Source organism: Pipistrellus kuhlii, unplaced genomic scaffold (assembly GCF_014108245.1).
Source record: "Pipistrellus kuhlii isolate mPipKuh1 unplaced genomic scaffold, mPipKuh1.p scaffold_m20_p_4, whole genome shotgun sequence".
NCBI classification, from domain to species: Eukaryota; Metazoa; Chordata; class Mammalia; order Chiroptera; family Vespertilionidae; genus Pipistrellus; species Pipistrellus kuhlii.
The window spans coordinates 69,481,369-69,504,114 of NW_023425540.1; the positions used below are offsets into that span (position 1 = coordinate 69,481,369).

The 22,746-nt window shown below is 38.6% G+C and overlaps 1 protein-coding gene and 1 long non-coding RNA gene across 4 annotated transcripts in view; one reads left to right on the forward strand and one right to left on the reverse strand.

Moving 5' to 3' along the window:
• The window catches only part of FBN2 (fibrillin 2), a 234,378-nt gene that overhangs the window by 150,470 nt on the left and 61,162 nt on the right, over positions 1 to 22,746 (reverse strand). For all 3 annotated transcript variants that reach the window (XM_036410158.1, XM_036410160.2, XM_036410159.2), the window contains exon 6: positions 9,159 to 9,356. In XM_036410158.1, the coding sequence (XP_036266051.1) occupies positions 9,159 to 9,356 (198 nt within the window). The remainder of the gene's footprint in view (positions 1 to 9,158; positions 9,357 to 22,746) is intronic.
• Positions 1,038 to 17,867, forward strand: LOC118703313. The gene is made up of 3 exons (XR_004982983.2): positions 1,038 to 1,047; positions 17,515 to 17,520; positions 17,732 to 17,867. It is a non-coding gene; the product is annotated as an uncharacterized LOC118703313 (long non-coding RNA).

Consider the following 22,746-nt stretch of genomic DNA (forward strand, 5'->3'; position numbering starts at 1 on the left):
AAGGATATATAAGAACTGAATTATACTTTCAACCAACCTGTCCTAATTTACATTTATAGAATAGTCTATCTGACAATGTACACATTATTTTCAAGACCAAATAAATATTTACCAATATAGACTATGTTTTGAGGCCATGTAAAAAGACTCATCTTCACCAATGAAAGAAAAAAATGCAAATTAACTATCACTCACAAGCCATGCCCACCAGCCAATCAGAAGCGAGTATGCAAATTAACCCAACAAAGATGGAGGCCTGCCACGGAGCAAGCAGGAGGCTTGGGTTACCTGGTAATAGAAGAAGCCAAGTTTTTTGCCTGCTCTGGCTGGCCCTGGCCTTCACTCAAGGCTACAAAGTTTCAATTATAGAAGATAAAGAAATCCCAAGAATGGCAGCAGCCACAAAGCTGGAGAGAGCAGGAGGCTTGAGTTGCCCCCGGCAATGGAGGAAGCCAAGTTTCTACAGCCCTGGCCTGCCTTGGCCTCCCCTTAAGACTATAAAGTTTCAATTATAGAAGATAAAAAAATCCCAACTGTGGCCACAGAGCAAGCAGGAGACTTGGGTTTCCCCAGCAATGAAGGAAGGCAAACTTCCTGGCCTGCCCTGGCCTCTACTCAAGGCTATAAAGTTTCAATTATAGAAGATAAATAAATCCCAGATACCAGGGCCTCCGCTTGGGTTGCCGGGGGATGTGGCCAGCCTGCAAACCACCACAGGCCCCTCGCCCGGGCCACCTGATGCCTCAAGGGAACCCCCATCCTGATCCAGGACACCCTTCAGGGCAAACCAGCTGGCCGCCACCCATGCACCAGGCCTCTATCCTATCTAATAAAGAATAATATGCAAATTGACTTCACTCCAACACACAATATGGCTGGTCATAGATGGCCACCACAAGATGGACAGCAGGGGAGGGCAGTTGGGAGGGACCAGGCCTGTAAGGGAGGACTGTTGGGGGTGATCAAGCCTGCAGGGGAGGGCAGTTATGGGTGACCAGGCCAGCAGAGGGGGGAAGCTGGGGGTGACTGGGTCTGCAGGGAAGGGCAGTTAGGGGCAATCAGGCTGGCAGGGAAGCAGTTAAGCATCAATCAGGCTGGCAGGGAAGTGGTTAGGGTGTGATCAGTCTGGCAGGAAGAAGTGGTGAGGGGCAATCAGGAAGGCAGGCAGGCGAGCAGTTGGGAGCCAGCAGTCCAGTATTGTGAGAGGGATGTCCGACTGCCCATTTAAGGCCCGATCCTGTGTGGCCACAGCAGGAGAGGCCGGTGGGCGTGCAGAGAATGGGCCGAGACCAGCCAGTGCCCACTGTACCTTCATGGCCCACAGTTCCTTTCAAGATGCACGGATTTGTTCACTGGACCCTAGTGTGTCAATAAAACTGATTACAACTGCCCAAAAGATTTTTATACTAAAATTACAGTAGATGTCTTTTTAAATTTTTTACTAAATTTATTGGGGTGAGCCCTGGCTGGTTTTCCTCAGTGGTTAGAGTGATGGCCTGCAGACTGAAGGGTCATGGGTTTGATTCCAGTCAAAAGCATGTACCTTGGTTGCAGGCTCCATCCCCAGTCCTGGAGGCAACCAATGTATGTGTCTCTCTCACATGGATGTTTCTCTCTCTCTGTCTCTTTCCATCCCTTCCGTTCTCTCTAAAAAAATCAACGGAAAAAAATATCCTCAGGTGAGGATTAAAAAGAAGAAAAAGAAAAAATTTTTATTGGGGTAACATCAATTAATAAAATTATATAGGGTTCATGTGTACAATTCTATAATATATCATCTGTATATTGTATTGTGTGTCCACCTCCCAAGACAAGTCTTCTTCCATCACCATTTATCCCCCCATACTCTCCACCAGGCTACCTCTGAGTAGGTGAAAACCTAAGCAGTTAGAGTTGAACTCTTACTAGTACTCAGGTGCCTTTTCTTGCTTAGTACTACCTGCTCAGAGCAAATGCCTCCCAATACATCAGCCAGAAAGAGGGCTCTTTTCATCCATTTTCCTAATCATGTTGACTGAAGACAATTACTTTGATACACTACTATCCTACCATAGTAGTCTTAACTGAAAACCTTATTAAAAGGGCATAAAAAATGACAAAACTTAGTACAGATCTAAAATCCTAACCACAATTTAATCTTGGCACCTTTACATAGTTATTTTTATTTTATGTGATCTCTCAGTCCACAGAAATAGTCTTATTAAAGGATATCTGACTCAAACAAAAAGCAGCTAAAGTGAAATATATGACAAGAAGTTTATATACCAAACAGTTTAATTCAGAACATTCAAACCACATTATTTTTTAAATGTACTACATTTCCACTCTCATTACAATGTGGTGTAAAACATCCCTAGAAACCTCTTTTCCTGGCAGATAAATCAGAGAAAGAATATCATGGCATAAGCTGGAAAACAAGGCCAAACCTATAAATCCCTTAATACTATTCATAAAATCTTTTGACTACATAGTTAGTAGATTCAGTAATTTTTCAAAGGGAAAAGCAAACTGCCTAAATAGTATTTTCCTATAAGGAAAAATAAAACCTTTATTTTCTTAAGTATCCTAGACTACCTATCTATACAGAATTAATTTCTTTTAGGTAGACAAGTTAATCATTAAAAAAGTAAATATTAAAGAAACCTAAAAGAAATAATCAACTTGAACTTAGAGGCATATACAAATGCTGTCTATAAAATTAAAAAAACGGCAAGACTCAGACCTTCAAACTATCTAAGAGTTTCTACATCTTCAAAATACTAACATAAGCAACTACTAATGTCTGATTAGTTTTCCACTGCCCAGATTACTATACAGATGTGTTTCCATTTAGCCGTTCAATTCAGGCACAATGTTATTATTTCTTTACATGTTGAATTACTTCAAATCACATGTAAGAATTTTATGAAACAAAATTAAGTCTTTCGAAATCTAAACCTTATATAATAATTTCAGTCTATTCTATAAGGTTATAAATAATGTAACAAAGCAATAGTAATTCTAGTTCATGAACTCATTTACTCTCCAACTTCTCTAAAAAAACTTGCAATAGAGGATCAAACTGATTTTATTAAATTAGTATTAGATGGTATAAAATTATTTTAGTTCACATTAAAATATGAAGACTTGTGCAGTGGTACAGACATATAAAAATTGTTTATTTGCCCTAGCCGGATTGGCTCAGTGGATAGAGCCTGCGGATTGAAGGTTCCCAGATTCAGTTCCAGCCAAGGACACATGCGTGGGTTGTGGGCTTGATCCCCAGTAGGGGATGTGCAGGAGACAGCCGATCAATGATTCTCTCTCATAATTGATATTTCTACCTTTCTCTTCCTCTTCCTTCCTCTCTGAAATCAATGAAGAAATATGTTTTTAAAATTGTTTACTTAATTTATATCTGTGAGAACCAAGGACCAATTCCTATTACTATATTTAATAGTGAAAGTTTCTGAACTTTGCTTCTCACCAAATTAGATCTACTTTTAAAATATAAATTCTTACACTATTTACATTTCATAGGTAGTAATACATAGTACTTGTCCTATATAATAAAAGCCTAGTATGCTAAGTGTCCAGTAGACTGGTTGGTAATTCAACCAATCAAAGCATAATATGCTAATGATATGATAAGGCTGCTCAACTGCTTATTACAACAGACACTGACCTCTAGGAGCAAACAGTTGGCCAGTTGACCTGTCACTATGATGTGCATTGACCACCAGGGGGCAGATGCTCCGACTGTTAGGTTAACTTGCTGCTGGGGTCCAGGTGATTGGGACTGAGCTCAACGGGCCAGACACACCCTAGAGCTCTCCTGCGGTCTCTCTCTGGGGCTGGCCCACCTCCCACATCTCTCCCCATCCCCAATCATGCACTGGAGGGATCCTTTGGCCTGGCCTCCACTCTCTCGAAATCTGGGACCCCTTAGTGAATGTCAGAGAGCCAGTTTTGGCCAGATCCTGCAGGCCAGGCTGAGGGACTCCACTGGTGCATGAATTCATGCACTGGGCCTCTAATATTCCCATAAAAATGAATGTTAGCCATACTGGTTCAATTTATAAAATGTAAGTTCTTATTTCTTGTCTCAGTGATGTTCTGCATGGTACTTGTTTTTCTATAAAAAGGAATGTCAGTCTTTAAGTACAACAATTGAAGACTAGGTCTCTCTCATTCTGAAATCTGAGCAAAAGAGGTTATCTTTGCAACCATTCTATATGATTTGATTCAGCCATAATTCATGTTCATGTACTCATGTAATTCAAATGAATCATCTATCAAGCAAATATTGGTAACTTATCACCTGTAGGACTCTGTACTAGTAATAAAAAGACCAGAGCATGGTTCCCTCTCATTGTTCCTTATCTCAACAAATGTCATCATCATTTATTCGTTATCAAAGTCAGGATGCTGATACTCATAGAAGATTCTTCTTGTCCCAGTGACTTCCAACAACCGCATGTGTTCCTCACTTGTTTTAACTGGGGGTTGTTGAACTTTATTTTACCATGCCTTATTTTCTATTATTCATTTTCTTGTCAGAAGAAGGGGAATATTCTGCTATTTTAAGTAAGAGTTTCTATAATCAAGTACTATATTTTAAGTAAAACTTTTGAATTGTATTGGAATGGTTTTTTATATTCACACAATATGAATTAAAGTTGAACTTTGTAATGATCTGGTTAACTTAGTCAATGTATACCAGCGTTTTTCAACCGCTGTTCCGCGGCACACGATGTTGCCTGGTGTGCTGTAGGTGCAGACAAGACAAGAATTTTATAATTTTTCACTATTTTGTTTACTTAATATTTCAAAATAAAGTAATTATAAAATACTTTCTTTGTGTTTGATTCCTATTCAAGAGAATTACTTTAGATATAGTCAATATAGGCACAGAGTTAATTTTTTTTAACATTTTCTAATGGTGGTGTGCCTCGTGATTTTTTTCATGAAACAAGTGTGCCTTTGCCCCAAAAAGGTTGAAAAACACTGATGTAGACAGCCAAGATAAATTTGTCTGTAATAGTTTATGCTAATCAAATAAACCAAACCTGCAGGCTTGGTCCCCCACAACTGCCCTCCCTTGCAGGCCTCATCCCTCCCAACTGCTCTCCCCTGCTGGTCTGATTGTTTAGTGCTATATAGAAGGCCTAGAAATAACTTTCTACTTTGTGCTATATACAAGGCCTAGAAATAACTTTTTACTTTGGACATCTTCCTCCCAGTGTACAATGAAGAAACTAGCCATGTTTACCTGATTTCAACTGAGAACAAACCTCTACGTTATCCAAGTGCGGTCCCACTAAAGGAATTAAATATTTCTGTACAATATGCCATTGGAAAAGAGGGCACGCCAGCATTTGTTTTGCAGGGAGTGACTTAGGGTTTGTACTGCTTATATCCTCTTACCGAGTCGTAATTTTTAACCATATTCTTTTCTGACTCGGTTTTTCCTTTTTGTTCTTGAATTCCACTCTATCTGCTATGGATTATTGCTATTTCTGCTCATTTTATTTATATTTTTCCTGCCACTTCCTTGTCCTATTTTCACTCTTTTTTTGTTATCATTGTAAACTCTATCTCAAGTACATTTTTTCCACTGAGTTTTAGAGATTGGAAGAAAGGGAGGGAAAGAGAGGGAGAAAACAACATATGTACATTGCAGTTTAAAATTTGTAAATATTCTTGAAAAGGGGCCTAACACCAATTTTTAAAACTTTAAGTTTGCCGAAACCGGTTTGGCTCAGTGGATAGAGTATCCGTCTGCAGACTGAAAGGTCCCAGGTTCGATTCCAGTCAAGAGCATGTACATTAGTTGTGGGCACATCCCTGGTAGGGAGTGTGCAGGAGACAGCTGGTCGATGTTTCGATGTTTCTCTCTCATTTATATTTCTAGCTTTCTATCCCTCTCCCTTCCCCTCTGTAAAAAAAAAAAAAAAAAAAAAAAAAAAAATCAATAAAATATATTTAAAAAAACAACTTTAAGTTTCTCATTTTATGATAGCTTAAATACTAAGATCTATGTTAATTAATGTTGGTCCTTTTACTGTATAATAAAATAGAAGAAAATACAAAATTACATGTGGGTGAGCCATAGGCACAGGGCTTGAACTGAAATGGTTCTCAATAGGGAAGGAGTCAGGACTCGCCATGCCTGACCTCACAGCACCCTAGGAATGCCCACCTTTCCAACCGTGCTTATTTAAGGCCAGAAAGTCAATATGGCAACAGTTATATTAACTGCTTTCCTGATAGCTTAATTTTTATTTTTATTATAAAATATTTAATTTTCTGTTGGCCCTGGTTTTTCAGTTACTCTGTTTATCATGTGATCATGTTTCAGTCCCTCTTAGGCCATTGACAGGGTGATTTTCTAATTGCGTCACCTATGGGATAACATTATGTTCAGAACTTCAGAATGTCCTCCTTTCATTAATATAAACCATGTTTTAGAACCAGTATTAAGCTATTTACAGTTATCATCTACACAGCTGAAATTTATCAACTCTATAAAAACATTTAATTATCCCATTAAAAGATGACTATTATAAAGAAAAGTATGACATGTACATATCATGTTTTATTATGTTATTTTTTTCATGCCCTATATCTTCCAAGTTAATTTGGCAGCAGTATTGGGAAACAGTCTAGGAATTTTAAGGGAAAAATAAAATCACAGTAAGATGTGGTCTTAAAATAGCCTGAACTGAGGATTACTATTTAATTGAGAACTTTCTGACTATGCCATGATTTTGAAAGAAAGCAGGACTTTTTAAACTTGCTTTTCCAGACATTTTAACCATGTGGCAAATTTCATTTTGCTCCTGTGGCTCTATTAATCTATTATATTTTTTTAAGGAAATGGAGCCCAAAACTTATCTTTGCTACATAAATATAATCAAATAAATAAGACTTCAGACATTACCGAATACTGAAGGACATTCAGAAAGTTTGAGATCAGGTCATACATTTTTGGTAACTATGTTCAGAAAACTGGAGCTCTCTGACAAAATAGCAGGCTAGAAAAGCGTATGCAAATACAAAAGATGAGGAGAGTCAATAACTTGGGATTTGCTGGTTGAAGTTAAAGGCTTTTCTCAACCTGGGCTATTTCTATGAAAAGTGGTTTGGAGAAGTATTTTAATTGTATCACATTTATTAATTCAAAGGATATTTACTAAGCATTAATTCCATGTTAGACACTAGAATTAATGAATAGAACAGAGACATTAATGAATAAAACATATTTCTGCCCTAATAAAGCTTACATTCTAGCTGGGGGAGAATAAAGACAATAAATAAGCAAGTATATTAGAATAAACAAAAAGTGTTACTCTAACAAGTCTAGTCAGTATTAATCTACTAAATCTATATAGTCCTTCATCTTTAATAGCAATCTATATAAGTTATATGGTAATGTATATACTGATCTGAGAAATCTATGTAGTATAGTGAACACTAGATAATCTATAGTATAACTTACCTTCTATTTAAAAAATTCTTGCTTTATCAGGAACTATATGTACTCACACTGGTAGTTGTATCAAATTGAGGCTATGTATTATACAAGCTCTACAATCTACAATTCTCATTTGAGTTTTAGGACACTGGACTGGCTTCCTATAATATGCCATTTACATGGGCTGAGTAGATGACATCTCTGCCTCTGCCATGGGTTATTGACATCAATTTGAAAAACATCAGATCTAACTTTGTATATGATTTGATTATAACAAATAAACCTAACTCCCATGTCTAAAATATGAGTAATACCATTTCTTTGAATAATATAAGAGCACTTTTCCATTTTTCCGTGATCCTACTACCTTTGGAGAGTTGATTACAGAGGTCTGTTTCTAAACTTTAAAAATGGGTTTAGTACACATGATATCAGAGAAGTAGCCCCCAAAATGATAAGAATCATGGTGGCTTGAAATTAAGGCAATTATCCAGTGAATATGTAACAATTTTTGGCTACTTGGCTTGGAGTTTACTGTTGCAGTATCCTCAGAGACCTAATCTAGCCCTGATATATAAACTATGTATCAGAATGAATTTGGAAAAATTGCCTGCATATAAAATTGCAAACAACCAGGTTATAAACTCTGAAATAACTGTAATCCTGGAAGTTCACACTTCATCTTTAAAGACACTAGCCAATCTAATAAAGAGGGAATATGCTAATTGACCCTCATGTTGTCGCAAAGATGTAGTGCCCACGGCCAATAAGGAGGGAATATGCTAATTGACTGCCATGCCCTCAAAGATGGCAGCACCCACAGCCACAAGATGGTGGCACCCAGTCCCCTCAGCCCTGCTGGGGCAGCAGGCACACATAAGGCTGGGAGCCCGCTCCACGCACCTGCCTCCAGAGTCCTCCAGTCCCCTCAGTCTCCCAGCAGCCCAGGGCTGGACTGAGGCACAGGCAAGCCTTGGATGGCGGCTGCTCAACCACCTAGGGCCAGCCTGAGGTGCAGGCAAGCCTCGAATGGTGGCTGCTCAGCCGACCAGCACCGCCCAAGGCCCATTTAACCAGGGCTGGTCGAGGCTTCTGCTGCCAGCAGTGGTAGCAGCAGAGGTGTGATGGGTCATTGCCTTGGTCTGATCGCCAGGTCACCTCCTCCCCCTGAGGGCTCCTAGACTGTGAGGGGGGCAGGCCGGGCTGAGGGACCCTCCTCCAGTGCATGGATTTTCATGCACTGGGCCTCTACTCGTTAATAAATTTGGGTAGCTTTCTTCTTCCTGTTGCCTAGGCTTGGGTTCTCATATCTTATATGAGAATAGGAAAAAGGAATAAAATGTTTTTCCTGTGTATTTACATGAATATAGTTTGAGGACTGTGGGAGAGAGCATAGAGTGCCAAGTGGATGAAGACATGGAGTGGTTTGTCTTCTGACTCTATTAAATATCTTAAACTGTATTTTAAAATTTTCTCCAATTTTTCATATTACCTCTCGCTTCTCTGTTTACGTCAAGAGTTGAAAAATAATTAGTTACTAGGTGCCCAAAAGATAAGCCATCTCTGATCATGCTTGCTAATGAAGCTGCTCTCAGAAATGGTACTGGGTTAAAGGTCACCCTCCATAGTGGCAGGCCCTCCACATGCAGTGAAAGAAGACCTGACATGCGGGTGACTGTACACAGGCAGACGGCTGACTCACCTTGGCAAGCTCCCGTGCGGATGTTGGGGATAAAGCCCCGCCGACAGGGCTGAGGCTGGGCTGGACACATCTCACAGGGGTGGCCCCAGGCCCAGCCAATGGTGGCACAGCACAGGGTCTTGGTGCAGACAATGCCGGTCAGCTGCCCTTGGCACATCTGGTTGTTGACCTGAGTGAAACATGGGCCAGTCCTGTAATCTGGAATGTGAAAGAAGATGAAAAGACAGGTTTACTGATCACACCCCAATCTTACTCCAGTACCTCCAAATACATAAAGCAGAGTCTATTTCTTCTGACTAAAATGTCTAAAAATAAAAGGTCAGAAAGTTTCATTTTGAAAATTCATTTTTCAAAACATGAGATTTCGGTGTAGTCTACAACATTAGACATTGTAAGTGGGTGGCTCAGGGGCTGTGTCTGGGACACAGATGTGCTTTCTTGGCCCACATAATGTTTTAAGAGAATTTTAAATTTAGTAGCCAACATTTTTAAATTGGAAACTTTCACATGAAAATTTTATTTCTGGCTTTTCTTGAAAAGTTGAAGCTCTAGCCATGGTAGCGTAGCATGCTTCATGGCAGTGATGGAGCCATGTGCACGCTCTCTGTGACACCACTCCCCAGCCACTCCCAGCACTCCTTACTCATTCACATGCCCTGCCTGTTCCCTGGCGCCTACTTAAGTAACTTCTCTTACTTAGCAAAGATTTCCTTTTCTTACTACTAGGTCTAGTAATAATTAATGTCGTTTTCTAATACTTTTTAAAATCGAATTTATTTAAACAATACAACAAAATTTAATCAACAATATAGTTGCCGTTGTTTTCTACTACTTGTGCCCAACGCTCAGGAAGCATTTTAATCCCTCTGTTGTAAAATTCTTGTGATTTTGATGCAAAAAATTCGGTCAATGCATTTTTGAGGCATTCTTCATTATTAAATTTTTTTCCAAGAAGAAAGTTTTGCAAAGAACGAAACAAATGGTAATCGGAAGGAGCAATATCAGGAGAATATGCAGGTTGAGGGAGAACTTCCCATTCCGCAGTTTTTCAGCAGTGATTCTTGCAGTATGCGGTCGTGCGTTATCGTGGTGAAGAATTACGCCCTTCCGATTAATCAGCGCGGGTTCTTTTTCTCTTAAAGCTTGGGCTAACCTTTCCAATTGGGCACTATACACTGCACTTGTAATGGTTTGGTTAGATGGTAAAAGTTCGTAATGAAGAATTCCTTTAAAATTCCACCAAACACACAACATCACTTTTTTCGCATATAAGTCAGGTTTTGGCGTGGGCTGCGGAGCCTCATTTTTGTCCAACCATTGAGGCCGCCTTTTCAAATTAACATACAGCACCCATTTTTCATCTCCGGTAACAATTTGCTCTAAAAACGGCAAACGGTTTTGATGAGAGAGGAGCGAACTGCAAATTGTGACTCTTTGATTACGGTTGTTGTCGGTCAACTCATGAGGAACCCATTTTCCAAATTTTTGGACTTTGCCAAGTGCACGCAATTGATTGGAAATTGTTTTTTGTGAACAATTTAAAGTTGTCGCAAGCTCTTGTTGGATAATTTGAGGATTTTGCACCAAAAGAGCTTGAAGAGCTTCTTGATCAAAATTGGACACACGGCCTCGACCACTCTTGTCATCTAACGAAAAATTTCCCTCGCGAAATTTCTCAAACCAACGCTGGTGTTTTCTGGCGCTAACTGCATCTTGACCAAGAGCACTACAGATGTTTTTTGCAGCCTCACTTGCTTTTCTTCCTAATTGATATTAGAATATCAAAATAGCAATATTTGTGTTGCTAAAGCATGCAGTGCCGAATATGCTCTTCATCCGCCATCTTCTTAGCCCTAGTTTTGCAACAAAAACCAAACCAAACACAAACTTTTTCAAGCAAAACTTGTTAATTGCACTTCACACGTTCTGTAGATACCACGTGTTTGAAGGTTATGTCAATACAAGTCAACGCCAAGCAAGATTTTAAAGGAATGTTGAAAAAAGACATTAATTATTACTAGACCTGATAGGTAGGTAATAGTTCACAAAATCAAAACAGAACTGATAAAAGATATATCCTTCCATATCACAAATATATTTGGCCAGTCTAATCATTTATGAACACTTAGTTCTCACAATTTGATTTTTGTTTCTGTGTCAGTCTGTTTAGCTGTATGTCCTTTAGCTAGCTAAAAGGATAGTACTAAGGAGGCTCATAGTCATGGATTCTTTCTAAGTAAGTTAATATTATATGAACTCCATTCTCTAGAAGGTGACTGTACCATTGCTCAACTTCTGTTAGGATGGCAATAAAAACGTTTGTAAATGCAGGTCACACATGATCTGTAGGCAGACTTTTCTATGAATATTAAGCCCAGTCTGTTTAGAGCCCTGCATCTCAAAATGTGGTCCATGGACTAGCAACATAGTGCCCCACTCGGGAGCTGGTGAGAAACACCAACTTGGGTCCCACTCCAGAATCAATGAACTAGAATCCGCGTTTTAACAAGATATTCAGGAGATCCATATGCACTTTAAGGTTTAAGATGGACTGATTTAGACTATGGGCAACTTGAAAGCTAGGCATTCCTACTCTTTCCCTCTTCCTGCTATAATTTACTTCACTGAACCTTTTAGATGATCACTATATATTCTTTTAAGCAGAACTGAAACATTAAATAATTTTTAATTTGAATGTTGTTGTTGCTGCTGTTTTAAGAACATGGGACATAAAGGTCTGTTTCCTGAAGACTGACCAATTAAATGATTAATATTTGTTAAAAATTACAGCAGAAATATGGGGGGGGGGGGGAATTTCCCTTTCACAGAGATTGTATGCACGCAGTTTATTAACCCTTGGGAATGTAACATAATAGTCAGGATTTCCTAATAAACCCAAATGCAAGTGACATAATTCCATTTGAAGAGAAAAGCCAGAACAAGTTTATTTGAGATTTTTTGAAAGGAAAATATCGACTGGTTGCCTCCTACACAAACCCCAACCTGGGATTGAACCCAAAACCGAGGTATGTGCCCTGACCAGAAATGGAATCTACAACCTTTTGGTATATGGGGTAATGCACCAACCAACTGACCACTCAGCCAGGGCTGTTGATAAGGTTTTTATGAAAAATTGTTACTGAACAATATCAAACTTGTATATAATTTAAAAATCAAAATGCTAAGCCAGACAGACTTAGATATCATCTAAATGCTATAAAATGACAAAAATACAACTTAAAACCACATAAAACATATTTTTTAATGAAGAATGAGGTTTTCTCATATAGAAACACTTTATAAGTTCATTATAAAGAAACAAAATTTGAAATAGGGAACACCTTTTTAGCAAGCTGCTTTAACATTCTGTTACTCTGCAGCTGAAGTTCAACCAAAATAGTTCGCTGTAATCCCTTACATAAGAACAACAGATGTGCTGGCTACAAATCACGTTTCTGAAAAAGACCATCTTTGTAGTATACACGTAGATATGTCACCCTTGTAAATAAGCATGCTTCCCACACCACAAATTGCCAGGTTATAAATTTTTTTAAACCTACTCTACTGTCCTCCAGACAACACGTTATTTTGCCATTTTAAATGAATATTAGACTCACAACAAAGTAAACCAAGTTCTGAAGAAGTTGAGGAAAAGTTTTCACAAAAAATATAAAATGCTTTTTTTTTGTAGATTTATGCGCATATATATATATATATATATATATATATATATATATATACACACACACACACACACACCTATGTTGACATTCTGTGCACATTTAGGATTACCAGAGAGAAGCCTGCATAGTCTCTCTCATAATCCCGTTCTTAAATAAACCAACTTGTCAGGAAATTCATTCCTTCTCATTGCAGTACCTCCTTAGAATTTTGTCCTTTCAGTCTGTCTCTTTAGAGAAGAGGTGTATCTGGAAAATGATAGATGTGTGTGCTTTCAAGTTGAAGGTTCTAATACAGCCGGCCTCAGACTCCCCTTCTTAGGAACAGAGTTTATGCCATCCCTTATTTCTTATATGATTGTGTTTTACTTTCTGGTTGACAAATGATTACTTTGACATTTAAACTTACAATGTCACCTCATTATTCAAGAATTACTAACATGTATGTGAGCAAATATTAGAGATTGGAAAGGGATTTAATTTTCTTATATCAAAATATTGTTCCAAACTTTACAGTATTTAAATTATGGCCAAAGAGTTCTAAAAGATCTTAATTAAATGTTATTGGCTATGGATTCTCTTCCCCAAGATTTCATCATAGGTCAGATATTGTATGCCATCCTAGTCATGCCTAGTCAACAAAGGACACACCTGCAGTGTGTTAACAAATTATAAAAGGAGAGAACTCTTGATCACGTTGGTAGCTGGAACCAGTGGGTTGAAAAGAGGTATTTCCCTCATTATTATACGAGCAAGAAAATGTTGTTTGAAATTAGCTTGTGAAACACAAATATTGCTATTTTGATATTCTAATATCTAAGAGCAGTATGTCATATTAACTTGTTTTATATAATTTCACTTTCATGCACATTAAGCAAATGGTGCAGTTAACAAATTAATCAAATGATTTGGTGCTTGCTGCTTCTTTCTGTTTCTCATGACTTCATTAAAGTACAACTTATATATCATACATTTACCTGTCTTAAATGTACAATCCAATAATTTTTAGTGATTGCACAACCTTTAGCACATTCCAAATTTTGTTTTTGTTTTTATTTTGGCTTCTCAGCAGGTATTTTTTAAAAATTATAATTGACATACAGTATCATGTTAGTTTCCGGTGTGCAACATGGTGCCTAAACATTTATATACCTTACAAAGTGTTCACCAAGATAAGTCTAGTAGTCATCTGTCCCCATACGTAATTATTATAATATCATTGAGTACATTCCCTATGCTGTACATTATAACTCTTTGAATTAATTTATAACTACAAGTGTGTACTTCTGCCCTAGCTGGTTTGGCTCAGTGGCTAGAGCATCAGCCTGCAGACTGAAGGGTCCTGGGTTCGATTCCAATCAAGGGCACATGCCTTTGTTGCAGGCTTGATCTCCAGCGGGGACGTGCAGGAGGCAGTCAATCAATGATTCTCTCTCATCATTAATGTTTCTCTCTCTCTCTCTCTCTCGCTCTCCCTCTCTCCCTTCCTCTCTGAAATCAATAAAAATGAAATAAAAAAGTGTGTACTTCTTATCCCTTACCACAATCCAATTTTGGAACATTTGCATCATCCCAAAAAGATTCATTGTGCCAGCCGATTTCCAGCCCCAGTAATCCATGAATCTACTTTCTGTCACTATAGAATTGCATTTTCTGGAAAGTTTTATGAGTGGAATCATATAACATGTTGTCGTTTTGGCTGGCTTCTTTAGCTTCGCAAAATGGATTATCCATGCCATGGTATGAGTCAATACTTGACTCCTTTTTCCTGCTGAATAGTATTCTATTGTATGACTATACCACATCTGCTAATCAGTGGCCATTTGCTGGATTGTATGGCAAATGTATGTTTAACTTTTTAAGAAACTGCCAAACTGTTTTCCAATATAGTTTTGCCATTTTATATTCTTACCAACAATGTGAGCTCCAATTTTCCACATCCTTCTAATATCTTTTATTTATTATCCTTTTAATTATACCCTATGTTACCATTTTACTTTAAATAAATACAACTGAATATATTTGGAAATTTTGCTATCTATATATATAAAAGACTAAGCGGCTGAACGTCCATCAACTAACCAACTAGCCAGTACAAATGATGCACTGGCAATTTAAAAATAAATGTTGACTTGCGCATGTGAGAAAAATATAAAGCTCTCACTGGCACCACTTCTATTATAAAGGGTGAAGAGCGATAGTAAATATTTTGTATTTTAATTTTATAATACTATATTATATATAGTATTTTGACACATAATTTTTTTGCAGTACCGTAATTACTGCACGAATCTTTCTTCTAATTAGTTTCCTTTCAATGTGCATGAATCCACGCACGGGGCCACTAGTAATTTCATAAGTCCACTTAATATAACTAGAGATGTTAAACAGTGCTGGATAGCCAAAGTTGAGTATTATTTTTGTGCAGACAACCAGCAACCTTTGGAAGGTTAAGACAGAAATAGGTCTGATGGGGGATTTGGGGATTAGGAAAAAGAGATTTTGTTGATGTTTATTTTTTGCTTATTTTTTTAATGTTATAGTTTTCTTAAGATAATAATTGAGAATCTAGTTAACATGCCTGCTGAAATATCTGATCACAGACATAAATGGAGTAAGCAGAGAAGGAAAACTTCCCAAATATATTAAATGAATTAATAGTTTCTATAGTTTCAATAAAAGGTACCCTGAATGTCTGCAGATCCAGACTTCATGCTGGGTTAAATATTGAGGGTTAAATAAATTCAAATAACTAGATGGTAATTATCTTCCTTGATGAAAACCTTGGGAAATTAGAATTAAGTACAGAAATGTTTAAGAGAATCAAAGCCATTAAGTGAATATTTTTCCTTTAAAAAATCTATACAAAAATTACATACCTGTGATATTTAACAGCATTTGGCCCTTTCCATTAGATTGCCTTGTAATCACAATTTAAAATAAATAACACATTTATTTAAAGTTGTGATTTTTAAGTTAAATGTGACTATGCATACATACAGAATTAGGTCACTGAAATGAAATTCAAGTTTTATAAATTAATATTTATAGGTTTGAGTATTAATACACTTAGTTTTTAATTACCTTTTTACGAGTTGAGTAGCTGCCAAGATTTTTAAGTTGCATAAGTGAAGATATTAGATGTATTTAATATAGAAAAGCAGTTTAAAAGATATGGAGGTGATTCATTAACAAGTATGAAAAAGGAATCAAATATCAGTTAAAGGCCTCTTAAAATGACTACTAAAATCCACTAGATTTCTTAATACATTAGTAATATTTGTAAGTTGCATTTAAAAGCTCAAAGACTATACCCTAAACAATTGAAAACCAGGACTTGAAATATTTGCAGATCCATTTCATAGCAGCATTATTCACAACTGCCAAGAGATGGATGCAACCCAAGTGTCCACTGATGGATGAATAGACAAATAAAATACACACTATGGAATATTATGCAGCCTTTAAGAGGAAGGAAATTCTGACATTGTAACCACACAGATGAACCCTGAGGACATCACTCTCAGTGAAATAAGCCAGTTTCAAAGGAAAAATGTTCTGATTCCATTAGAGTAGTCAAATTCATAGAGACAGAAGGTAGTATGGTGGCTGTTGGGGGCTGGAGGGAAAGGGAAATAAGGAGTCAGAGTTTCAGTTTTGTAAGATGAAAAGAGTTCTGTGGATGGATGATGATGATGGTAGCACAAGTACAACAATGTAAATGTACTAAATGCCACTAAAGTGTACACTTAAAAATGGTTTAAGATGGCTAATTTCATATTATACACGAAAGGCCTGGTTCATGAAATTCATGTACTGGAGGGGGGGTGTCATTCAGCCCAGCCTGAACCTTACCCAATCTGGGAATCCTCGGACATCCCTCTCACAATCCAGGACCATTGACTCCTAACCACTTGCCTGCCTGCCTGCCCCTAACCACTCCTGCCTGCCAGCCTGATCATCCCGACTGCTCCCCTGCCAGCCTGATTGACACCTAACCACTACCCTGCTGCCCTAATCACCCCAACTGCCCTCCCCTGCCAGCCCTATTGCCCCCAACTGCTCAAAAATACCTTCTCCTCCAGAGTTGGGGAGGGGGCAGCAAAAAATAGAAGACATACCTCCCTATTGCGCATGAACCCTATATATAGGCCCACCCAGCCCAGGCCAGTGGAATACTTGGCACATTCTTGGATCCCTGTTCAGGAGCTAGAGGAGTGATTGGTGGCAGCACATGTGAGAGGGCACCTCCAGGTGGCTACTCTGGTCCTGCCTACTGGTCCTGGAACTTCCTGGTCCTCGGTTCCTTTTTGGTCCTGCCTGCAAGTCTTCCTACTTGGCTCAGCCTCCTCTCTCCATCCTGGCCTTAGATGGCCCCCTTGACTCCTGGGGGCTCTGTCCTCCCCTCACCCCTAGCCTGGAGGTCCTGGGGGAGGTGATGGCTTCTCAGAGATCCCTGGCAGCCCTGTCACTCGTGTTCACACAGGGGAAGGGGAACATGTGGCAGAACCAGCTGTATAAATGTGGGTGTAGGGGCAAGTCCTCCAGGGTCACTTGGACAGTTTGCTGATGACACGGATCAGGGCTGCATTCTCATCCTTGAGATGCTGATTGTCAACCCAGAGGTTGGACAGGCCCTTCAGCTCCTCTTTCAGCTCAGTGGCCATGTGCTCCAGGGCCCTGTGCTCAAATATCTCCAGCTTCAGGAGGGCCTGTCTCTGCAAGGGCTGCTCCAGCTCCACCTTGAGCTGTGCCAGCCAGCAGTGTGGTCTTGGTCAGGACCTCCCAAAGTCTCTCGTTCTCAACACATAGCTCTGCATAGAGCTTTCTGAAGTCTCCTCGGGCTTTCCTGATTCAGGTTGGGGTTCTGGGTTGAGGGCCTGCTTCTTCCAGGGGGAAGGGCTGGATTCTGGGCTGATATCTGCTGGCTTCGCCTCCTCTCCCCTCCACAGGCCTTCTCCTCTCCTTGCCAACTCTGAGGTGCTCCCAGGAGGCCTGAGGTCCCTATACCTTTTCATCACATGCTTCTACTCTCTGAGCAAGACCATTAGAATTTTGAACCCCAGGAACTCAGGGCTGCCAGGAAAGGTCCAGGTTTTGTGCAGTCCGCTCTTTATGAGATTGGGAGAGTCCCAACAAGGGCAGGCTGGTGGGGGGAGGGGCTGTGAGGTTGGCCGGCCCTACCCCCTGATCGGGCTGGTTCCTTGGCTACAGTGGACAGTGGCAGCAGTTCACTGGAGGTGGGTGGGAACCACTAGTGCCCACAGGAGGTGGGAGGGAGAGACGGGAGCATGAGAGGTGGAAGGGAGGTGCCTCTGCTGCCCCTGGGGGCTAAGGGAAAGGATCCAGAGGTCAGCAATTCAGCCCACTTACTAGTCAATGCCACCTCAGGGCAATCTGTCATCCATCTATTGTTTTGGTTGTGATGGCCCCTGGCTCTTTATATATTAGGATAGTTCACAGTTAAAAAATATGTTTTTTAAAAGCTTAAATAATAACTGGTTTTGAAATTATATTTTTTTAAAAGCAAACCTGGAATTTTACCACCAAAATAAACTTTGAGAATTTTTCATATACAAAGTCACCATGGAGGGCACTAAAGCATCCTCAGCAATACTCACTACTTGCCTTGTGATGGACATTTACGTTGTTTGCAGTTGACTGCAATTGAACATATTTATTGACTCTATTCTTTGGCTTTCTGTAAGGTAAATTCCTAGCACTGGATTTCTGGGTGAAGTGTCAGGTTTGAAAAATATTCAAACTAATATTCTGAACTGCTCTCTAAATAGGTGGCACTACTTTACACTCTCAACAGTAGAAGGAAATGATTTGATTTTTGTTCACTCAGTGGGTGAAAATTGTATCTCTTATTGTTCATGAACTAAAACAACTCATTGTCCCCATTTTTGACAATCAAGGGGAGAAAATTAAATCTGGCCAGGCACTTTACAGTGATTCTTTCTATAAACTATCTCTTTTTATCCTTAAGTGCTAAAAATATTTTTTGCCATTTTTATTAAAAAAAAAAAGTCAGAGAATAAATCATTCATAGACAATCAAAGAACTAGTGAAGCTGAACTCTGACTTGGAGATTCCCTCACTGAAAGCGCTACACCATGCATGCTGGTTCATTAAACCCAGCGTGGATCATCTGCATTCTTAGTTTTTGGTGGCTTTGCCTTCTCCTAAGAAACCCAAGTGCTTTACCATCTTAATGAATATTGTCACAACCTCTCAAATGCCTCCTGCCACCCCCCAAATATCATCTCCTAACTCCAAATTTGCAAGCCCAGTCATGCTTTGCTTCTGGTTTCTCCCAAAGATGAGTCTCCACCTAGCATACTATCTCAGGGAGAAACTCTCTCTCTAAATTGAGACTCTTGGTAAATTAAAGACTTTTGCTTCTGCAAACAGATAAGTACTTTGATTACCACAGTTTCATTGCATTGTCTTTGTAGCATAATACCATTATTTAATATTTCAGAGTAGCATGTACTCCATAAAGACAGATCCCTTGCACCATTTTCTAGTCTTTCAAAGCACAAGGCTACTGCAGACATCAAAGGGCTTTTGAAGAATAAATAGGCATGGAAGGTAATTAGGTGTTGGGCAATGATGCACACAAAATTGCTATCTTTGATGTCATGTTTCATAAGGATGAAGGTAATCAAAGATGTGGTCCCAAAATTCATGGCCTTCAAGTGCACTCTCCCAAGAGCAAAGCCAATTAACTTACTTTAAGGGCAACAAACAATGCTGAAAATTAAAAACTAATAAGATTATTAATAATCAGAAGAATATCATCAGTTTTGAAGGAGAGATTTAAAGAGACAAAAATATCTTGTCATGAGTTAATAAGGAGGCCAGAAACACAAATGACTCACACAAAAGATGGATCATTCACAAATCAAATTGACAAAGTACCAAATTTTATAGTATCTAAGAAAAACCTAAATATAATTAAATAGGCCTTAATGATTCCAGGGAAATTTTGGCATATTCTCATAAAGCATTTCTTCATTATTAATATACTCAGAAACAGAATCAATGAAAACCAGTGCTTGAGCAGATCTTATATCCCCCTTGATCCAAATACAAGACTGGATTGCAGTGGCAGTGAATAAAATACTATATTAGGCACATTAGTTGACAAAGCCTTTCTATAATAATATGGATCCAATATACTACTTTCTTTTTTCAACATTTTTTTTTCCAGAGAGGAACGGAAAGAGAAAACTAAAAATATCAACGATGAGAGAGAATTATTGATCGTCTGCCTCCTGCACAATTCACGATTGAACCCACAATCCTGGCATATGCTTTGACAGAAATCAGACTGAGACCTCCTGGTTCATAAATAGATGCTCAACCAGAGGGACCACGACTGGGCTAATATACTATCTTCTTACTTAAATTTCTGCCTAAATCAATTCCTCCTGAGCCCAAAGCAGCCATATACATACTATTGAGTCAATGAAGCCAATAAATCACACCCTTCCCAGGAAATCAAAAGCCCTTCTTCTATAATTCTGTCCTGACATCCAACTTCAAGAATAACATCTGACTAGAGGGGCTGGGGCTTTCCTGAGGAATGAGAACATGTCAAGTGACTCATTACGGGGGGGGGGGGGGTTATTACTTAGGAGTTTTAGGAAAATGCTGAAGAGCAAGAAAGACCACACATAGATCATATGCTCTTCTAAGAGGACACAGGTAGCATCTGTCAATGAACCCATCACTCTTGCAAAATGGCCCAGCATGGGTGGTAGTCTACACTGGGGAAGTAAATCATTCCTGGATCTCTTGTTGGAGCTTTATACCTGTTCCTCACACATGAACCCTAGGAGGGACTCAAGAACAAAGAGATCCCCTTAAAACATCTCACTAGCAAGGTCAAAGTACTATGACACCAGCTCAGTAAAATAAAAATGACCATAACTTACACAGCCAGTAAGCTTCTAACTGGTGGAGAAAGCCAGGTAGCCTGACTGGTATTGGCACTGAGAGAATTTTCTTCACAAATGTGCATATATAAATTAAAAGTCTAAAGTCTTTCTTTGGTTCAGGAAAGTAAACCCTTTCAATATTCAGAACAGAAAAATGAATGGCTACTGCTTCAAGCTAAATTAATTGTCTAGAAGATCAGTGGAAGACACAGCTTATAACACAGAGCAAAATTTCTAAACAATTAATATCATAAGATAAGATTTAGAAGACAAAGACTAGAGACCAGAATATGAATAATATTAATTTCAAAATAAGATTTAAAAAAATAGAGAATAAAGAATGAATAGGAAAAGCCAAAAACGGTTTGTCTCAGTGGATAGAGCATCAGCCTGCGGACTGAAAGTTCCCGGGTTCAATTCCGGTCAAGTGGATAGTGCATCAGCCTGTGGACTGAAAGGTCCCGGGTTCGATTCCGGTCAAATTTATATATTTATAAAATATATAAATTTAATTTATATATTTGGTTGCGGGCACATCCCCAGTGGGGGTTGTGCAAGAGGCAGCTGATCGATGACTCTCTCTCATCAATGTTTCCAACTCTCTATCCCTCTCTCTTCCTCTCCGTAAAAAAACCAATAAAATATATATATATATTTTTAAAGAATTATAGGAAAAAACTGTCTATGTTTAAATAAAAAGTAGCCTTACATCTTCTGTTTAAATGGCTCATGGTGTCCTAGATAACAATAACAAATAAAAGGTATGTCCCCAAAAATACAGCCTTGTGAAATCTCTGAACCTCGTGAACCCTATGAAAAAATGAAAACAACAACAAAAAACAACTTGCATTTCCAGAAAGAAAGAAAAGGGTAACTGCAAAAAAAGTTTAAATTACTTAATGTTAGCTTTCTCACCTGCAGCATGGAGTGTTAAAATACAGTGAAATAAGAAATACAAGTTATCCTATATAATAAAAAGCTAATATGCAAAGTGTCCCCTCGGGAGTTCGACCAACCACGAGTTTGATCGCTCACTATGATGTGCACTGGCCACTAAGGGGCAGTGTGGGACAAAGAAAGGTCCGGGCCAGCAGCCAGCAACCAGGGGAAGGAAGGCTCCCAGGGGAAGTAAGGCTCCAATTGGCCCTGATTGCCTGCCAGGCCTAGAGATCCTACATATGCACGAATTTCATGCACCGGGTCTCCAGTTAATTCATAATTTTGAGAAATAATTCTGGAAACAAAAGAGCCAGATGATAATAGCTTGAAATACAATGTCAGGAATGGGGGTGCACAAGTATTTGCCATGATGAGAACTTAGAAATAAATTATTCCTAAGAGCGCAAATTGGGTCTGGGAGATATAAACAAGTAAAATGTCTCTTGGGATGAGAGAAATAGATATTTAATTTCAATAGTACAGTATATAAAAATTATGAGACAGATTTCAATATAATGTGAAAGACAGAAAAGTAATCACAAGTTTAATGAAGAATGTAATAGAATTTCTTAACTAAGGAAGAAAGGCAATGCAAGTACAGGAATGAAATATTAAGTCAAAATGATAACAAAGGTGAAATGAGGAAAATTATAAAAATACAATGACATATATAAAGTAAAATGGTAGAAATAAACCAAATACACTGAAATCACAATATATGAAAATTCTTAGTTTTTATTCAAACAAACAAATCTGTAGATGTGATTAAAATAAAATTCAGCTTTATTCTATTTGTAAGAAAACTATCAGACATGGAACAGACTGACAGCTGTCAGACAGAAGGAGGACTGCATGAAAGAAGGTGAAGAGATTAGTCAAAGAACAAATATGCATAATGCAAAGACACAGACACCAATGTAGTGTTGGATAGAAAGAAGGAGCGGCAGGGGCTGGATGGAAATGAGCAAAGGATAGGGGGAATGAGAACATTTATAATAATGTCAACAATAAAAATAAAGT